The sequence below is a fragment of the Athene noctua genome, chromosome 14 (genome assembly GCF_965140245.1).
Source record: "Athene noctua chromosome 14, bAthNoc1.hap1.1, whole genome shotgun sequence".
Lineage (NCBI taxonomy): Eukaryota > Metazoa > Chordata > Aves > Strigiformes > Strigidae > Athene > Athene noctua.
Window position 1 is genome coordinate 17,416,892 of NC_134050.1, and position 19,589 is coordinate 17,436,480.

At 48.6% G+C, this 19,589-nt stretch overlaps 1 protein-coding gene across 1 annotated transcript in view; it reads right to left on the bottom strand.

The window, feature by feature from the left end:
- Window positions 1-19,589, bottom strand: part of TSPAN32 (tetraspanin 32) — a 32,966-nt gene extending 13,377 nt beyond the window's left edge. Inside the window, exons 1-4 of the mRNA XM_074918007.1 lie at window positions 19,524-19,589; window positions 17,386-17,500; window positions 15,972-16,069; window positions 8,747-8,821 (exon numbers count right to left, since the gene is read on the bottom strand). Coding sequence (XP_074774108.1) covers window positions 8,747-8,821; window positions 15,972-16,069; window positions 17,386-17,500; window positions 19,524-19,589 — 354 coding nt within the window. The remainder of the gene's footprint in view (window positions 1-8,746; window positions 8,822-15,971; window positions 16,070-17,385; window positions 17,501-19,523) is intronic.

Here is a 19,589-nt window from a genome sequence, read left to right on the forward strand (position 1 = left end):
AATATAGTGAAAGGAGATGTCAGGATTGTCTCAAAGACAAGCCCACCTTTCTTCTTTCTGCTTAACAGGAATGCTCTCAACATGGCAGAAGAGGAAGAGAAGCACGGCAAGCAGAAGGAGGATCTTCCTCTCCTGTGGCTCTTCATGCCTTCGAGGTATCAAATCAGGCACATGCATGGCAGCCTCTGAAGAAACTGCAACCTCAGCACTTCATGTTTTTCCAGCATCTCCAAGAAGGATGTACTCACTAGTATCCCTTCAGTGGTGGCTACTGCAGAGTCCCTTGCCTAGCTATAAACTGCAAGTTAGTTAAGGTGTGGAACTGGAATAAAGCGGTTAACTCACTGGAAATCCTTCCTTGCTCCAGTAAGAAAAACACTTCTGCATTTTTCTATCTCCACCTTCCCTTTCCTCCCCGGTGTGCAGAAATGCATGTGTTCACAGCATGTCAGGAAGGGAAGGGCAGGGACAGATGCAACTGCTCGGGTTTGGATAAAGCAACAATACAACTGCAATGAAACGGAGGAGGGAAAACTGCTCTGGGTGCTTCAGCCAGGCTGCAGAGCAGCTCTACTGCATGGATCGAGCACACGGTAGGATGGAGTCCCCCTGCCCCATGCTTGACCAGGCCATCGTGGCCATAGCTAACGGTCAGTACTGCTTGCTGCAGCTTTATATTTCCTTCAGAACATGTCAGCTCCTCTCCTTTCCAGCCTTCCTCAAGCCAATCAACCCCAGCTGCAGAAATCCGGCCAGCGCTGCAAGGCAGAGCAGCCTTTGAGGTCCCCACGGAAAACTGCACAAGGTAAGAAGGTGCTGCTCCCCCTTTGACTGCCGGTGGTCACTGGAGACCACTGGTGCGAGAAGATGCAGATGAGGCTTTTAGCTAAATGGTTTTCACCTTTTCTCTCCAATATCTCTATATAGACTTTATATCTTTCTCTATATTAAAAGATATATGCACTTCTCCCCACTTTCTAGTATTGCAAGAGGACCAAACTCTGACCACCTTTGGTCTATCACTAAGGGAATACATGGAAGGAGAGAGAGCAAAAAACATTGTGGAACAAAAATTCAGGAAAAGCAAAGCCTTACAAAGCTGTTTCTCTCCCAGTCCCAGCGCTTCCGTCAGGTCCTTGCCCAAAACATTTAAAACATGAGAAAGTACTGATCTGTTAAACGGCTCACCTTTTCCTCATTTCCCATCTCCACATGCCAAAACAACAGCAGAATTCCAGATGTATGGCTGCCATACATCCTGCTCAGCCAGCAGGCAGGGGGACATCAGAGCCTCGTGCTCCACCAAGCCATAAACCCCCAAGGCCACCTTGGTGCTACCTGGATGCAGGCAGGAGCATCACTGTGTGGCTGGGCAGAGCACCACCTGCTGTGTGGGGAAGCGCAGGAAACCCAGGCAGGCAGTTAATTAACACCAACAAGTTTTTTTCCTGAATTTTCCAGATACGGGGCAGCACCCCTTCTGAGTGACACGAGTCTCAGTGTATCAAAATCCTCATGGTGTTTTTTTGTTTGTTTGTTTTTTTTTTTTTGTGTGTGTGTGTGTTTTCTTTTTGTTTGGCTGTTTTTTTAAAACAAACTTTAAGTATTTCAGTCCATTTTATAACAGAACTGCAAAACCAACAGGCTGCCAAGGGCCCACACTGACCCTCTGTGCTCCCATCATTCAAGACACACAACCCAGCAATTTTTGAACCTCCCAACACTGTGGTCAAATTATCTCAGTCATCCCCACTCTCTCACCCATAGTACTCGAAACCAGGGCCAGGCAAGACTGCTTCCCAACAGAAAGCATTGAAAAACACTGAAAACTGTTTTAGCTTTAAAAAAAGTTGTATCAGCAACTGTATGAGCCCCTACAGCTGCGTGAAAGCTGGATGTGCCACAGTGACAGCGACCATCTGAGTGGCCTCAGGTACCGCAGCTTACGCTGCTGGAGACGGGAGCTCCAGCTAACGCTCTGCCATGGAAAGCAGCAGGAACGGGGCTGTGTGGGTTCAGCGTCAGGGCAACGATAAATTATAAAACCCCTGAGTGCGAGTGCCTGTGTGGTGCCTCAGACAAAGGAGAGCAGTGTCTCGCTGGGGGGAGTGGGCTGTTATTGTGTGATGAGAACATAAACACTAGGAAAGAGTCACGATATTTAAAAACACTAAGGAAGAGGGAGGGTTTTTCCCCTTTTTTGTTTTTCACTTCAGAGACTGAGAGAAGCTCAGTGCTTACCTTAAAGTGATTATGCCTGGCAGAATAACAGCAAGAGCAAGCAGGACATCAAATTATTCACAGTGTTTTCACAGCCAAACCTCTGCTTTATGAAAGTGCTTTTGAAAGACTCCGTTGAGTGTCTACAGTCCTGACCCAGCCCCACTGAATTAACAGCCAAAAGGAAGCTACCTGTATGCTTTGAGTCTGGTTTCAGAAAGCCCCTGAACACCTGAAGCTCGTGTTTAAGTCCCATTAAAATCTCTAGGACTTAAGCCTGCATTTAAGCAGTGCCTTCAGCTGAGATGGACCAGACCCTGTAAGAGTTTGCCCCCACACACACCAGTGGAAATAGTGACATAATATAAAATAAATATAAGCATGCCCTGGAAAAAACACAGACATGGTTTGCCACTAGAAGGACCTCTACAGCCCCATTTAAGAAATTACCTGGGAAGTGCCGGGTCACTCTTTGCAAACCTGCAGAAACAAGAGAGAGCAGGTGCAGTGCTGGCTTTATACACGCAAAGGCAGGATTTGCCTCCTGGAGACCCTGGCAGTGCTTTGCAAAGGTGCTGGTTGGGAGGAAGACCAGAAGAGCACGGCTGGTCCCATAGGCAGGGAGGGAGCAGAGAAGCTGATCTTTTCAAGAAGGGGCCACAGGTGTAGCAACGTTTTTTATCCAACAGCTACAACTGTTAATTCCAGCTTTGCACCCCAGGCCCTGTTAGAAAATCACCATCTCAAAAGAGACCACCTTGCTCACTAACAAAGCATGAAAAACTCTGGTTCCTCTTCCCAGCAGGAGGAGGGGAGAGCAAGCAGGTTCCTCGGAAGAAAGTTTCAAGCAGATCAAGACTGCAGGAGAACTGGAGTGTGCATGGGTGGCTTGTGTTCCCCACCCGTGAACAGCTAAATCCTCAGGCTTGTTCTCCAAGTGCAAGCAGTGCAATGCAGAGGCTAATGCCTATCTACGCGAGGAGCCAAAACCTACTGGCAAAACCTCCTTTTGAAATCACCCAGCAACCCGAGAAGCCATTTGATAGTTAAGAGATTGCTGTATCGCTGCAGCCAGTGCAAATCCAAGTGACCCCTTCATCCAAAGGACATGGGAAACGGGGCTTTTACTCCAGAAGTATGGGCAACTATTTGCACCAGTTTCAAGTTTTCCTGTGTTGGGAAATCATATTTTAATTTGCTTTAAGTTAACATTTGCCTGTGAATGAACCTCTGTAATTAAAAAGCTCGTTCTATGGCAAAACTCCCTTCATGTTGCTGCGATTTTATTTTCATGGATTCACTCTGCCATCCTGAGCAGCTTATGGGGCTGGTGTTGTGGGGCTGCTGGTAGGATCTTCTAAACTGCTGCAGAGAAAGGGAACAGCAGAAGATGACATGGCATTGAAACTCCTCCAGCCTCTTTCAGAGCGGGGCCCAGAATGAAACCCCAAACCTATTTTTGTTTTGGTTAGTAAGGGTACCAAAAGTCTTGTGTACTGCAGGTGCAAGGCTGCCCTTTCCTCCAGCCTCTGCAGGTAGGTTTTAAAAGCAGCAGTTAATGCGTGAGGAGAGAAGGGAAGATGAGGAGGAGGAAGCAGCAGCCTTCCTCACCAGCTGTGCCAGATGTGGCATCTTTCCCACATCCTTCTCTGCATGGCAGGTCCCAGCTGCGCTGGGCCACACTGGGAATGACTCAGACACCTCACCTAAACATGCAGCGGTTTGTGGGAAACGAGCTGCCATAAAAATAACTTTGGAAAACAAGACTCAGCTCTTTGTCTTCAGGAACTGGGACTTCCTAATGTGGTGACAAACCATCCTAAAACGTCATCATTTCCACGGTTGCACAGCTGTTCCATCAAAGGTGCTCATGCAGAGGTCATCCTCTCTGCCCCCCCTTGTACGTCAGCCTCGGTTTCGCTTTGATCGTACCACCACTGTTGTTCCTCAGACAGCTTTGTGACATTTTCCTACCAGGACCACAGTTTGGCCAGGTGGTCCCTAGAGAGGACAATCAAACGTGCTCCTCACCATTCCAGAGACCCTTGTCTGCACTAGGTCAGACGTGGGAAGGGATTGACTCTCTCAAGTGATTTGGGCCAGGCAGAAAAGCACGCTGGAGTTTTGTAGGGGTTTGGAGGCTGGGCTGGGGTGTGGCTGGAGTGGTGGTCTTGAGAGCTTGATGGGACAGAGGTGAATGAGTGCTGGGGGCAGCAGGGGAGGATGGGGCTCAGCAACAAGCTGAGCCAGAAAATACTGAACCAGGAACAGCTCAGCCCTATGGCTAACAGGAGAAAGGGTACTTCAAAAACCTCCTGATTACAAATATTTTCATTTCAGATTTTCCTCCGAGCAGCTGACCTGCCCAGAGAAGTTTTGACACATCTCCAGGTGACACCAACACTTTTTCCCTTGGTGCCACTGTCTGAGAGGCAAAGGGTTTCTTTGTAAACTGGGGTTTGACCCGAACAGAAAGGCTGCATGCAAGGCAGGTAGAGGATCTGGATGTTACTCTTATTTGTTCTTTCTCATTTTGTGCACCTTTTTCTTTGCAGAACCTACCAGACAAACATACTTTGGGAATGTGTAGGTTATTAGTTCCTTGTTTAACACAGACAGATGGATGAAGCTTGGACCTCACAGAACCCATTCACTGGCCACATGGATGCGTCACTAGAGCAGGAATAATTACGATGCTACACGGAAGGATCAACCTTTTAGGGTAAAGCACGATAAATATCAGATTCATGATTTCTGCACGTCTGGTATGTGTTAAGAATAAAGACTACGGTGACACCAAGACCATCTGGAATGCAGGTAACTTGAAATTAAAACACATGGCATCTGTCTGAAAGAATTCATTCGGGAGCTATGGAAGGTCACAAAACCAGAAAAGAATGGGAAATGAAAAGATTCACATTTTCTTTACAGTTCCCATGTCTGATAATATCAAATATTTACAAATAACTCTTCTTTTTTTTCCCTGTCCTGTAAGAAGTACTGTAAACACAGCTCTGAAAGTGTCACAAAGGCAAAAAGGGCATCTTGCTTTCATCATGTTCAAACAACATTTCTATCTACTGCTTCTTGAAAATAACCATCAAAATGTTTTTTCAGTTGAATATTGGGCTTTTCCATTTCAGATGATTTTCTGTAAGAGGGGTCTGCTTTATGAAGAAAATTGAGGTGGTGTTTTGTTTTTTTTATTTTTTTGATCGAGAGGAGTAAACCACTGATTGCCCCCTGGGTGGTTTGGTGCAGGAGGGACCTCCCGTGCCCTGGTTTGCAGAAGGAGGGGAGGGCTCTGCTCCCAGCGCTGCCTGCGTTCCGCACCTCACCCATGGGGAGGGAGAGGATGGGATCTGCTGACGCCAGCTCCCAGCTGGCATTTCCAAACTGAACAGGCTGGTTTTCTGTCTAGCTCTTCACTGGAAAATCAACGTACTTTGCATGGGGAAAATGCAAATTTTTGTTTCAGCAATGAACGCGGGGGCAGTAGGCCCTCAGTGCTCTCAGGGGCACTGATTCAGGCACATGTGATGGGCATATTCATCCATATTCAGTTTTACATCACCAAATTCTCTTCCTTTCTTGATAACTGTGTACATCACATCAGGCTTAAAAGACACCCGTCAATTTGGCTGAGTTTGATTTTTTTCCCTCGTATTGCCTCAATTAACTATTGCTGACAGTACTGCCACGCTGTAGGCTGGGGAGGACACCTGCTTTAATTTTGCTCTTTGCCTTAAGAAAGTCAGACAAACAAATGGCTCCATAATGAGACTCTAGGAGGCTCTGTTCACTTTTCTTTACGGTGGCACTACCTGTCTTTCTGTCCTGGAGGGGCAGTCACATCTGCCTTGCTTTCTCACATGTGCACTGCTCTCACTGGTGAGACAGGTTACCTTTCAAGCTAAACTGAATTTCCACATGTTTTGTAAGTGACATGCCTAATTAAATCTTTCCTCATTTACATTCCCTGTTTCTCTTTGCATTTTAGGAAGCAGAGAAACCCAAGACGATCTCTAATTGTATTTTAATTTTTCTGTTGTCAGAAACACTGCTGGTTTTCTTTACCCAGAAAATAAACATTTTGCAAGAAAACTTCATTTTGCCTAGTGGAAGCTGTTTTGCTTAAAGAAACTGAACCAACTACTAAAGCTAACCATAACACATGGGTGCAATTACGGGCAGGGCACTCAAAGCAAAAAAAAAACCCCAGGAAAATAATTTCAAGTAAAACAGATGTAGTGATTAAAAGATATACAGAGAAAGTAATTATTCTCCTTTAAATATTTTCAGCAAAATATTTTTTTGAATGGCACGTCCCTATATTAACCCAATATACAACATTTTCTTGCAGCCTATTCCATGCTTGTGGATTAAAAAGTATAACTAAATAGTCTGTTCGGATAATGCAATTTCCCAAGACCAACCAGACACACTCTCTGGTGCCATTTCTCCTTTACTAACACAGCTGTTGTTTCAATCTCTCATTACAAACTTCTGCAGAAGGAGGAGGAAAGTGCTCTGTGCTGGTCATGAAAACAAGATTATTTCCATATTAAATTGTTAGTGTGAATATAATAAATTTTGATACTTTAGCCTGAAACCAGGGAAAATATATACAGAGGTTGTGGAAAGACTTTTTCATGGATGTTTCAGTTCTGACTGAATCTGCTTCAGCCAGGTTAAGTGTAGAGATAAAAGATGTTGCTGTGCCATCAGTACTCACTCTAATGTTTCCAAAGCAGCTGGACGAATTCACAGAAGAAAAATCCACTGAGAGCACTAAAGGCAAAGGCACCACCAGGTGCCACCAGGAGGCACCTGAACCACAAGCTGTTGGCATCTGAAAAAGCCTTGCTTTGTGCTCGCTTGGTTTTTATGCTCCTGCCTTGGCCAACAGCGGGTGTGCCTGTCTCAGAGGAGGTACTTTTGGTTTGATCCAGCATAGCCATCTACGTATTTCAGAGGACTTTCAACTACTGTGGCCACTGGTCAGCTCTGGACAAACTTTCTAGAGAAGCAGGACCTTACACCTCAACCTTGACTTTGCCCTTTACACTTCTGCTTCCAGAAGAACTGGATTATAATTTTTTGCACAGGACATGGAACCACTATGGGACAGGGCTTCTTGTCCCCAGGAAGTGCAGTTGCCACAGTCCTAGCATGGACTGACTCTGTGGTTTTGATGCAGTTGTGCTCCTCCAGCACAGAACGAAATCTCATGGCCCGCCTTCTGACACACTGGTCTTCAATCCCCCCCAACATCTGTAACCCTAAAGAGATGAGCTGGCAGCATCAACATGACCCCAATCCACTGGCATGATGTTTCACATCCTCATGATCTCATTGTTGGCCAGCACACTGCAGGCTCTGGCATGTGCCTGGGGCTGGGGAGGAGCAAAACAGGATTGATCCACTGCATGAAACATCTATCAAAGGCCCAAACACTTATCTGGATTACTGTTAGATACTTTGGATGCTTGCCTAAAATATCAGTGTTCTGCTTTCAAAAAAAAGAAGTCATTATTTTTTTGCATCCTACATCTCTTTTTTTTGTTTGTTTGGGTTTTTTTGTTTGTTTTTTGAGTGCAGGGATGCAGGAAGGGCAGTTAAGACCGAGCTACAACAAAGTCCTCTGAATGGAAAGAGGAATAAATATACAAAAACCAAATTTATATCAGATAATAAAGGGGTTAAAAAAAAAAAAGTCTAAACTTCTTTAGGCTACTAAATATTAAGTTCAATTTCTGCTTTCCCCAGCAGCCTGCTACCCTGGCACCAGGGTAAGGGCACCCACTGTGATGCTGTCCCTTAGCAAAGCTGCATGCCTCAACTCGACTTTCCCAGCACTGTGCACCTCCAGCAGCATCCATCTACCACAGTGCCAGCAAGCTCTGGGTTAACAATTTAAAATTCAAAAATTCTTGCAAATTTGACCTCACACAATCTTCTCTTTCTGGTCCAGTGTGACAGTTGACAGCCCAGACACCATTTTTCACTCTAGTGTTTTTACTGTACCACTGCTGGCGGTTAATAAAGACATCTCCTGGGTGTTTATCCTGGTCACTGCCAGAGACAACCTGAACAGTCACAACCCGCCACCGCCTTCGAACAGAGGCTCCCAACTGACGTTAGCAGGAATTAGAGCTGGCTGGAAATCACTTTTCAAAAGTCAAACATCTCATTTAAAACAAAACAAAAGCAAAGCATCCCTTGCAAAAAGATCCAAAAGCTAATTAAAATGAGACTCGCATTTTGTTTTGCCTTCAGGACAAAGAGTTTGCCCTGCGTGGGGGTTTCCATGACTTCTCCCTTCAGATGACCCCATCGGAGAGGCAGCTGACGAAGGCGGCTCCGTTCTTGCAAAGCACGGATGCGACAGAGCATGCATCTGATAGACCTCGGTATGGACGGCTTAATTACCACCAGATGTCCCTTTTATGGGAGAAATAGTTGCTACAAAAAATATCTCTATCTGACGAGATGCTGGTGGTATTTCCTAGCAGCCGAAGCTTACCTCCGTGCTGTGTGTGTATCTCCAGCAGGCAGCTGGGATCAATCCCCAGAAGGCCAGAGCAAAACAGAAAAATCCCTGAGGATAAAGAGGAAAAATACCATCAGTTACAGCATGGGGAGAAAAATATCCATTTGAAAACACCGTCAGGATGTATTTAATATGCTCATCTGGGCAAGTTTAGTTAAAATTAGAGCTAAACATCCCTCATAATGCTGGTTACTTAAAACAAATTAAATGGATGATAATAATGGGATTCTTCATCAAGAGCCCTCTAGTTACACTATGGCCATCAGAAGAGGTTTACCAAAAAAGCACCTGGCTTCCTGAAGAGCAGTTAACCTACTCTGTCCAAATTCCCCTCGGGGAAAATAAAAAAAAAAAGAGATAAACCCATTATATTTACAGTATGCTCTTCTTCTGCAGCAGCGCTTTGCCCCAGAATAGCATCTCCTTACTCATGGGATTCAATCCTCTGTGTTTAAAACTCAGCTATCAGTTGCAAACAGGCGAAAACCCCACAAAGAGTCCATGAAGAAGCAAGTAATCGGGATGGAAAGCAACCTAAAACTGAGCTGGGCTTTACTCCATTAGCAAGGTGGCAGCTGCACAGCCAAGCCGCCTTCCTTAAATCAGCATCATCCTAGTTAAACAAAAGGATGACAGAAATATAATCAAGGCCAGCAACTGACCCTGAAGTGTCTAAACAATAATGGCAACGACGCAGGAGGCAGCTTGACTTTTGTCTTCTTCCCTAGGCTTGCAGAGCTGGAAGTTAAACACATTGTCTCTTTATTTGAACAAATCTGGTCCAAAAAAAAGAACCCTGATGTAAACAGCGCTTGCCTGTTGTGACAGCTGGACCAAAGGATCTTGTTCACATTAAAAAAAAAAAAAAAATTAAAAAGGAAGAAAAAAAGTGCCTGTAAAAGCGTCTGAAGGCCAAATGGGCTCATCAAATATGAATCCACAGCTTAGTCTTGGAATGGCAGAAGATGATGAATAATCACTAGTTGAAAAATATTGCCCTTACAAGTTTTTCTGTGAAACTGTCCCTCTTCCAACATGGAGTTATGTAGCAGGGGAAAACTACCCAACTGACTGCAGCCTATTTTGGTTTCTAAATTATTTCTATGAGTGTTTTAATAGTATGATATACCTGAAATCACTTTAAAAACATTAAATCTTTAATGAAAGTTTGACAAATTCAAGTTTAAGGAGAGCAAGAAGAGTGTTGCTGCTACCAATTCTGCTTCACAAAAATCTTTTGCTTCAAAAGTATGTTTTTTGGTTTTTTTTTTTTAAGAAAAAAGCCCCAAACGCCTCTGTATGTAGCAAGAAAGGAAAATGTGATACTTCAAATCCTGGAAATGAACATGAACATGCCAATAAACTGCCTTTTGCTGGTTCTTGTCCATCTGCTGCCTGCTGTGTTTCTGTGCTCGTGGCCGGACGATGCCCTGCCCAAGGGCTTTGCTCCAGGAACACGACTGCTGTTGGCATTTCACCGCTTTTTTGGGGCTGCCTCGTTTCAGGCTCTGCTTCAGACACTGGGGAAAACCCTGTTATGGTTCTTATGAAAAACTTTAAATTATGTATGTCCAGCCTCTCCTTTTCTTTTATTTTTTTGGCAGCTGCCTGGCTGTATGAGGCGGTGAGGTCACTCGCTGCCTTGCCAGGAGCTAAAATGGGATAACAGAAGACCCTAAAGGAGACGAAAGTCTGATCAAACGCTGACGTGACAAGGGGGATACAAGTAGAGAAGACAGGGAAGAGCATGCAGAGTGAGATGCCACGGACCAAAGCATGGCATGACCAAGCCTGAACCCAGCCGGGGTGGGCGGTTCAACCCCTCCAGGTACAGCATGAATCGGAGGGGGAGGAGGTGAAGTTACACAGGGAATTCACATTGCTCCTCACTAGGACCAGACCCTGCATTTTGCACCTCCTCCAACAACTTCCCCCCCAAACAAACAGCATAACAAAGTCCATTTTCACCTAAATCAAGCTCAGAGGCAAAAAAAAAAAAAAAGAGACAATTATGGCACACGAAAAAACCAGCTCTGACAGCAACGTGAAAGCTCTTCCACACATTGTTCCAGTCAGAAGTTAATTGAGAGGACTCTCTATGAACCTGGAGAGTGAGAACAGTGTTGTGAGTGGGACCACCCAGATTTCTCCCCCCCTCCCTGTGCTCTCCCTTCCTTCTCCCACCAGCTCCAGCACTTACATCTCTCTGGGGCCAGAAACCCCAGCAGATTAAAATCCTCCTTCTCATCTTCCCTTTCTCAGCTCCACCCCACATCTCAGTACTTCACCTCCAGCATCAGCTCTCCCTTTATTTCTGTCTAGCTTCTCTGGGAATACCGAGACACGGCCCCTTGGGAAGCTCCCCCTGCATCCAGCCGGTGTGCAGCAATTACGTGGCTCCGAGAACATCTTATAAATTAATTATAGGCTGCTTTTTCTCTTCCCAGCCAAAAGGCTTTTGGAAGAGCCACTTTCTAATTACATTAGAAGACATTTGGAGGAAAAAAGAAAAAGGCAACAGATAGTTTGCATACAAAATGTGGAAGGGTTGAGGCTGGTTCACCATCTCCCAGACCTTCGGAGCTCCTCGGGGCTGGCCGCGGGCTGCTGCCTGCTGCCCTTGCAGGAGGCAGCCACATCAGCCCCACAGAGGGATGTCACCAGCCAGACATCAATTACTCTTTTATGAATGACCTTGTTTCCATCCTTGCTGCAAGGAACAATTTGTCTTCAAGAGACTCTGCAGAATCCGCAGAAACGGCGTCTTGTCTGTTGGCTGGTGTATCTTTTACTTCACCTTTCTGATGTTTCCCCTTTGGTTAAGGGGATCTGGTCTGGACGAGGGAGGGATCCTTGAGCTCAGACCGGGTCCAGTAGCTCTGCCAAACCCCTGCACTCCCAGGGAAGGAGCCGACCTGTGCCCTACTCGGCTCCAGCTGCTTTTTGGTGCTGCTGTGGCCATGGCAAGGGCCAGCTCCCTGCCAGACTTCACAGCCCAGGGGTAGGGCAGGGGCAGCTTATTTCAGATTGACTCCATCAGGTTGCATCCCTCCCTCCATGACCCAATTCATCTAAGAGCACACAGCATTTTTGCCTTTCAACATAGCAAACGCAAGCCAGTGATCTCAGTCCGAAGAAGGAATCCGTCCTCAGCTCCAGCTGAGCACATCGGCTCTGCCTGCGCCTGCTCCCCTGCACACGGATGCCTCGCTCGGGAGGGCTGTGCCACGAGGGAGAGCACGGGAGGCAGATTCATTGCGCAACCAAGATGCTGAAGTGTGCTGCAGTGTTATTAAGGACCCTTTACACACTTGCCTGCAATGATGCACCTGGGAACAGTAAAGCAAACAGCCTGTGCTGTGTGCTGGCCCTACTGGCACATCATTCGCGGTGAAAAAATGGGTTATATCAGCTACTCACTAAGGCTTTTTTACCACAGAAATTGTTTGGAATCTGTGCTTGGAACAGCTGCTCCACCCTGAACATAAATTTTGCTCTATACAGGTGTTTTTTAGGCTGGAAAGTTTAGGTGTAAGAATTTCAGCTGGGATATTCTGGTTGGCATGTTGCTCCATGCTTTTCTTTTTTCTCCCCTCTCTCCATCTGACCAGATAATAGCACATGATGCCTTAAACCCCACCAGAGCCAGAGTCTTTCCTTCGTACAAGCAGTACTAGCAAAACTGCAGTTTTCCTTCCTTCTCCTCCACTTCCATAGTGACAAGGCCTTCATGGGCCTGAGAGCTGCAGGATGTTTACATTCAGGACTGACGGCACCACAGATCACCAAAAAGTGGGGTTTGCCAGAACTGGACGACAGTCAGTAAACCTGTCACCACTCTCCCTGCTTAAGAGGAGCTTTGGAGATGACAGTCTAGGATTTCAGAACATAATTTTTTATTCTTAAGTTCTCAGTTACTCTCTAGAAACCAGCTTCCTCACGAACATCAGTGGATGCACTGGCTGGCTGGGCTGGTGATGCTGCAGGACGAGCTCCCGAGATACTGCTCTGGTTTCTAACCACTGCACACCCATTACTGTTATTAGGACCGGCACCAGTAAGGCCTGCAAAGACTGAGACCCCTTCTCTGTATACACACAAACCTCCAGAAAGCTAGGCAGGGTGAGCATTTGTAATTTAAATAGACAAAAAAAACCCCCAAAAGACCGCAAAATAAAAAATCCAGCAGGGAAACTGAAGCACAAGGAGATGGGATCCAGCCAGCAGTTCAAGTGACCAGGGCAATGCTCCTCTAAGCCCGCCTGCATCCTGGCTAGGAATTCCCCCTGGGGGAGCTGGTTTACCAAGTGGCACTGTGGTGGATTAGCCACATCGATACAGACATCTCCCGAGTGTGGCTTGGTTTCCCATACAGCCACAGATGTCAGGAACCAATACTCTGGTGTCTTCTCTCTTTGATTAAAGAGTGAATTAAATGGTCTTCTAAACAAGACACGTGATTTGCAGGAGAGGAGAAGTCCTTTAAAATCAATAGCAGGGGGAAGGTGAAAAATCCTCGCTATTAACAAGCAGAAAAAAAGCTACAAGCAGGGAGGCTGATCACTCCTGTGAGCTACAGCCCCGCAGGGATCAGCAGGGCAGGAGGTGACACCGATGAGTTTCGGAGCCCCACGGGGCTGAGCCCCGCTCCTGCCTGCGATGACACCTCGCCACAGCCGTCAGGGCTGGCTCTCCTGCCTGCATTTCTTGCTTGCAGATCAGAGATTAAATACAAGCCTTGGGAGGGGGTAGGAACTGGTGGGAAAACAAGCAGCAGGCTGGCCCTTGCTGACAGTTAGAACGGGGCGGGGGGCAATTTGTAGGAATAAGCAAAGCTGCCCTGTGTGATTTAAGATGCTGATGAGCTGCTTGAATAAAGAGGAGCAGAGAAGAAGGTGCTGGTGACCAGCTCTTGGGTATTTCCAGTTCATTTCTGAAGGGTTGGGGTCACGGGGCCACCCCTGCACTGGTTCTGGCAGCCGCTGCCTTACCCGGGGCCTTTCCCTGCATCTCACGGTGCTGAGTGCCATGGCCCCGCGGGGACCCGGGTGGGGACTGGGGATTGGGATCGGGGATGAGGAGCCTGGCAGGGATTGGGGATCTGGGATAGGGATTGGGGAGCCTGGTGGGGCAGGGATCGGGGATGGAGAGCCCGCTGGGGTGGGGAGCAAGGAGTGGGGATTGGGGAGCCCATTGGGGCGGGGATGGGGAGCAGAGATCGGGAATGGGGATCCCATTGGAGCGAGGAGCAGGGATTGGGGATGGGGATACTGTTGGGGTGGGGATTGGGGATGGGGGATCAGGGACGGGGAGCCTGGCGAGGATCAGGGATCGGGAATCGGGGACGGGGATCCCGTTGGGGCGGGGATGGGGATTGGGGATGGGGGATCGGGGATGGAGATGCTGTTGGGGTGGCAGCCCCCTCCAGCAGCGGTGGGAGCGCGTCGGCGGAGCGGCCCCGGCCTCGGCTCCGGCTTGGGTGCGAGGTGCGAGCTCCCCCCACACCTCGCCCGGCCGGGCCCTCCCGGTGCCCCGAGACGGCAGAAACGGAGCTTCAAGGCACCCAAGAGGCATCCCGTTATTCCGTGGCGAGCATGGAGGGGGATGGCCCATGGTCGCAGCCATGGGGAAAGCACCCGGCAGCCATCCCGCCCTTCCCACAAGGCCTCGTGTCCGCACTGAACGGCCTCATCCAAGACCCAGAATGAACGTGGCCACCTCCCCCAGAGTCTCCCCACTGTGAATGCTAAAGCAGAGTGAACAGCGTGTCCCCGGAGCCTCGAAGTACAGAGTTAGTTTGGGGGTTCTGCCAGCCAGGGGGGTTCTTTGGAGGCCAGAGCTTGGCTGCGTCACACCAAACCACCTGGGCTGGGGGGGACAATGGACAGATGGAGGACAGGACCTGCTCGTCCTCACCCCCACGGCAAGGGCAGCATCAGGTGGGCCGTGGAGGAGGGACAGCAAAGTTCACTCAATACATTTTTCTTCAACTACTCCTTCAGGAGACAGCTATAATTTTAACAACCTAGTGGCACGTCCCAAACCATACTGCACTCAGAGTAAGGTCACTGAATACACATTAAAGAGAAGTTCAACCGTGTTTTCAGGCAGCCTTGACAGTCTCCCCCAGCCTCTACACACCCATCTGTTGTTTTGATGCGGTAACTGCAGACACGGACTGAAGTATATCAGCAAGAGAGGATCTCAGAGAGGGGAAGACTGCATATGGAGAAGGTGAAAACATTCACTTCAGTAGCTGCTTTGCACTAAGCTTTAAAGGTATCTGCTTCTCATTTCCACCATCAGCATCGTTTTCCCCAATTACAGAGATTAGGTAAATCTCTTGAAAGCTAGTTTATGTAGAACAGCAATGCAATTATTTTATATTAAGCACGGGTTCATGCACAGCAACCTACCTGTTAACTCCTGCCCTTCACATAGCACTGGCAAACCTGCAGTGAGCAGCACTTTTCTGCTCCTCCCTCCAGCCCTGAGGGCTGCCCTGGTCAAACTAAGCCCTGTGTGCAGGCTCTGCTTTTAAATGGAGCTGGGCTCACACTCCAGTTTACTAATGCTGGCGTGGTCCTGGCCCAAACAGGCACTTCACTGTGGATGATGGGAAGGTGGCATCTCAGCTCCTGGGGTACCCCTCCACCTTCTCCCTGGGGGCTGAAACTGAGGGTCCAGCCCAAAGCCCCCATGCCTGCTGCCACGCTTTGTAAGCTTCGCCCCACTGCTGCGGTGGATGTTTGCAACGAGGGGGGAAGGAGGGGGGCTAACTTTGCTGTCACAGGTCAGAGGAACAATGTGGGACTCAAAATCACACTGCTAAGGTTTCCCCACACAAACCACATGTTGACTTGGCGAGAGAAAAAAAATATGCTGGGAATCATCATCACTGCCATCACTTTGACAGAGAAACACCTCCCTTTGACCCCGCTCTGAAAACTGCACACACAGCACCTCGGCAAAAGAAACAAGGCGCAGAAGGATGCAGTCCTCAGCTAGAAGAGCTCTGCAGGGTCATGCCTTTTACAAAAATGTCCCCTTGCAGCACAGGGTGGAGCCACAGGACATCCTTCCCCAGGCGTGCATGCTCCCGGGCACAAGACAAACCAGCCCCCCCAGCACCACATTTGAAGGGTACCAGCCCAAGGTCACCGAAAGCCCCTCCCGGCCGGTCCCTGCCCGTACGCACCCCGGCGGTGAGGCACGGTGACTCCCGCACCGTGGCGGTGGAGCTCAGCAGGGCTGCGAGGATCAGGGTCATGCTGAGGCAGATCCCGAAGTAGAAAGCTGGAAGGAAGGCAGACATGGGAGCTGCGGTCAGACACCAAGACGTTAGAGCTCACAGAGGCCTGGTCTGATGCTTTCACTCAGAGAGGGACCAAAAAGTGCATTTTGGGGAGCTGGTCCAAGGGGGCCAGGTTGCAGAACTGAAATTGTTTCATAATTTATTCAATACCCCTCATCTGTGTATGCTTGTCTGGCAGGTCTGTAAACCTCTGAGGGGTTCCCACAGCTCCAGCAGAGCAAAGCACCCGGAAAGGGTGTCAGTCCACCCGACAGACCGCAAGCTGTCAATTATTACAGCACTCTGATAAGGATCTCCCCAAACGGGGGATGCAGATGCGCAGGCAGCGGCTGTCCTGCGCCCGATCAGGACGTCGTGCGCTGCTAATCTGGTGTAACACCCGCCCGCTGGTTTCCTCCTGGCTAAGGCAGGGTCACAGCTGGCACCCCGGGGCAGGGCTCAGGGACCGACAGCGCTGTGAAGGGCTTTCCAACCTGCACTCGGGCCTAGAGGTGCAAAGAGTTAACGCTTGCAAGCAAAGCAAGTGGAAGCATTGCTGGAAAGGGGTGGCGGGGAAGGGAGAGCCTCCAAGGTTCCAGCCTGTCTAACCCCTGGTGTCTGTAGGAAAGGGGGAGGGCTGTACCTTAGCTTTGGACTAACATAGTTTTACACATGTTAAGCTGAAATTGAGATCTAGGATCTAAAGAGCATATGAGCATGTTTAAGCCCAGAGTATAGCTCTGAAGAAGCAGCAGATGCGGGTGCAGCAGAGAGCAGATTATTTTAGTATCTGGGCTGTTTTCATCTCTTTGCTCTAGCCTTGTATCTGAGACTTGGTTTATATTTCTCCCTTTTGTAGGGGAAAAACCCCCACATTTCCTCCCCAAACAGGTGTTTCCATGCATTTCTCCTCCCAGCCTCAATTTTCTATGCTCTGCTTCAACTCCTGGAACAGTCCCTCTCCCCACGCCCCCAGGGCCCTTCCAGCCCCACTGCACCTTTAGGTCCATCGGTGGCTGAGCTCCCCCAGAGCTTTCAGCACAGCACAGGGGAAGGATGGGGAGATGGTGAATAGCACGGCAGGAGCGAATGCAGCAGCACCTGAGCACCCTGTGCTCCCACAGCACCCCTTGGTGCCAGGCGTGTGAAGCCAATACAGAAAGAAAGTGCCTGTGGGGCTGTGTTAGTCCTAATGCATCCTCCAAAAGACATCCCGTGCCTCCTCCCGCAATACCTCAGCATTTCCTTCATTTGCTTTAGGGGATTTTGCAGCTCCTGCGCTCATCAAAGGTCTCACTGGGGTGCAACCCCGACGTACCTGCGTGGTGGATGACCCTGTAGGAGTTGCTCTCCAGGGAGACGTTGCTGATGAGGGTGAAATGGAGCCCGTAGTGGGTGACTGTGCTCAGTGTGGCAATGGACAAGCCCAGCAGCTGGAAGAGAAGGATTTTAGGAAGGGATTAACAAGGCAGAAGCTCCTGCTGAGGGCACACTAAGCTTAGAGGTGTATACTCCAGAGCCCCACGCAGATGCAGACAGCCTGATCCAAAGACCGCTGCATGTACTCCAAAATGCACGTAGAAGGACAAACCCCAGACACTTTCACATACTAAAGCTCTTTTTCTCTCTTGCATAATGAGTGCACATGATGCCGCGCAGCCCACAGTCTCTTGGCCAGTGTCCATGGATGAAATTCCCAGCACGTAAAGAAAACCCAGAGGATCGATGCTCTCGCAGCACACCCGTGCGGTCCCACCCTGCTCCGCAGAGTACGCACGTGCAGTTGTGAGGGCTGCTAGCTTCAGTAGTGGTTTCAGGCAGGGATGATGTTCTCTGCTTTGCTCTTTGCAATGCTAGTCCCATTGCCTGATGTTGGCTATATTTTTTACTGTAGAGTGCAAAGAGCTGAGTCTTGTGCTATTCTTAAGTAATCTGTGCTGGTTTCTGTCTCTGTGACATGCTGCTGGGCCGTCCATGTTTCTGTCCCATCTCCGAGAGTGTTGGTATGCCCAGGGCATGGGGTGATGGCCAGCACGTTACCCTCTGTGTTGCCCAGAGCAAGTCCAGGCAACAGAGAGGGAACATCTGTAGTGGCACCTGGTCCTAGGGCAGGGCTCCTCGCAGCACGGCTGGTGGCAGAGCTGGGATGGAGGCATGGGCAGCAGGATGGCTAAAAACAGCTCCAGCTCTAGTGTAATGAACCTGGGAAGTACAAGATGTGAGGCCACTCCGAGCTCCTAAGATAAGGTTTCATCATTTTGTGCCTTTATGATACAGAAACACAAGGGAGTTATCCCTGTGTCAAACGTAACAGTCTGGTGTCAGCATAATCCCCGCTGTATGTCATTTTCTAATACATTTTGCTGGAGATTTACAGTTTCAGATGCTCAATACATCCAAACCATAGCATTTTCTCCTTATAAATAACTCAATTTGTGGCACCTACTGATCCTTCATGCTGTGCATTACTGCCTATCTTGACCCACGCCCAGCAAAATGCTAAGTGCATCATTGTTTCTGAGAAACGCCAGTCTCAAATCCTCCCAACAGCAGTAACATGATTTTAGCCATCCACAGCAGCTGTGCCTTAGCATCTCTAAACATGCTTGGCACCAGTCCTCCTTTGAATTCCTCCAAATGTCATATCTTGTTGTTTGGAAGAGTACAGCCACTACAGACAACGGTCTTGAAATGTTGAATTTTGGACAAACTGTAAATTTCATGTATGGCCCCAAGGTACTGCCTTTTAATTACACTCTTTCCAAGCCACCAACCCTCTTTGAACTAAACACAGATTACTATTATTTTTTTAAGCTTGCAAGTTTTGAAGTGAAAAGGCAACAAGCACACAGAACTCAAAAACACCCAGAAGAAGTGTTCCCCAGTTTCCACCATCTCCCATCAGCTTTAACAGAAAGTGTCAAGAAGGTCCCCTTGAATTTGCTTTAAAAGCTGATAAAAAGGATCCCTAGAATTTCTTTTGCTTTGCGGTGCGGATCCGCAGGTCTCTCACACACACTTCCAGCGAAGCCTTGCGGTTTCATATCCTCCCTGATCCCGCTGCAGCCGACCACCCTCCCAGCAACAAGTGTGACTGCAGAACATCCATTCTCCCTCTTGCTCCGAGGAGACAGGAGCAAATATCTTTTTGCTGAAAACCACCCATTCTGCTGGCAGCGACCTTTCCTTTCTCCTTCGAGGCAGCCGCTGGGTTGTGAAAGAGCTGCAGTGGCGTGACAGCCCTGAGAAACCAGAAGTCTATCAGCAGAGGGGGGGGCGATGCTGGTGGCCAGTGATAACCGCCCAGCGTGCAACGATAACTCGGGCAGTTGGCTTTGCTTGTCCTCCACCCGCAAAAAACAGATCGTGGGAAAACCCGACCCTCTCTGAGTGGGGACAGGGAAGGCAACAGTTCACCTCGATTCTGCAGAGATCCCCTCAAACCTGCCTGCTCACCATGACACAGAGGCTGGTCACCATCAGCTGGCACTTGGTGGTCCTCATCCCGCACCTCGGTCCCAT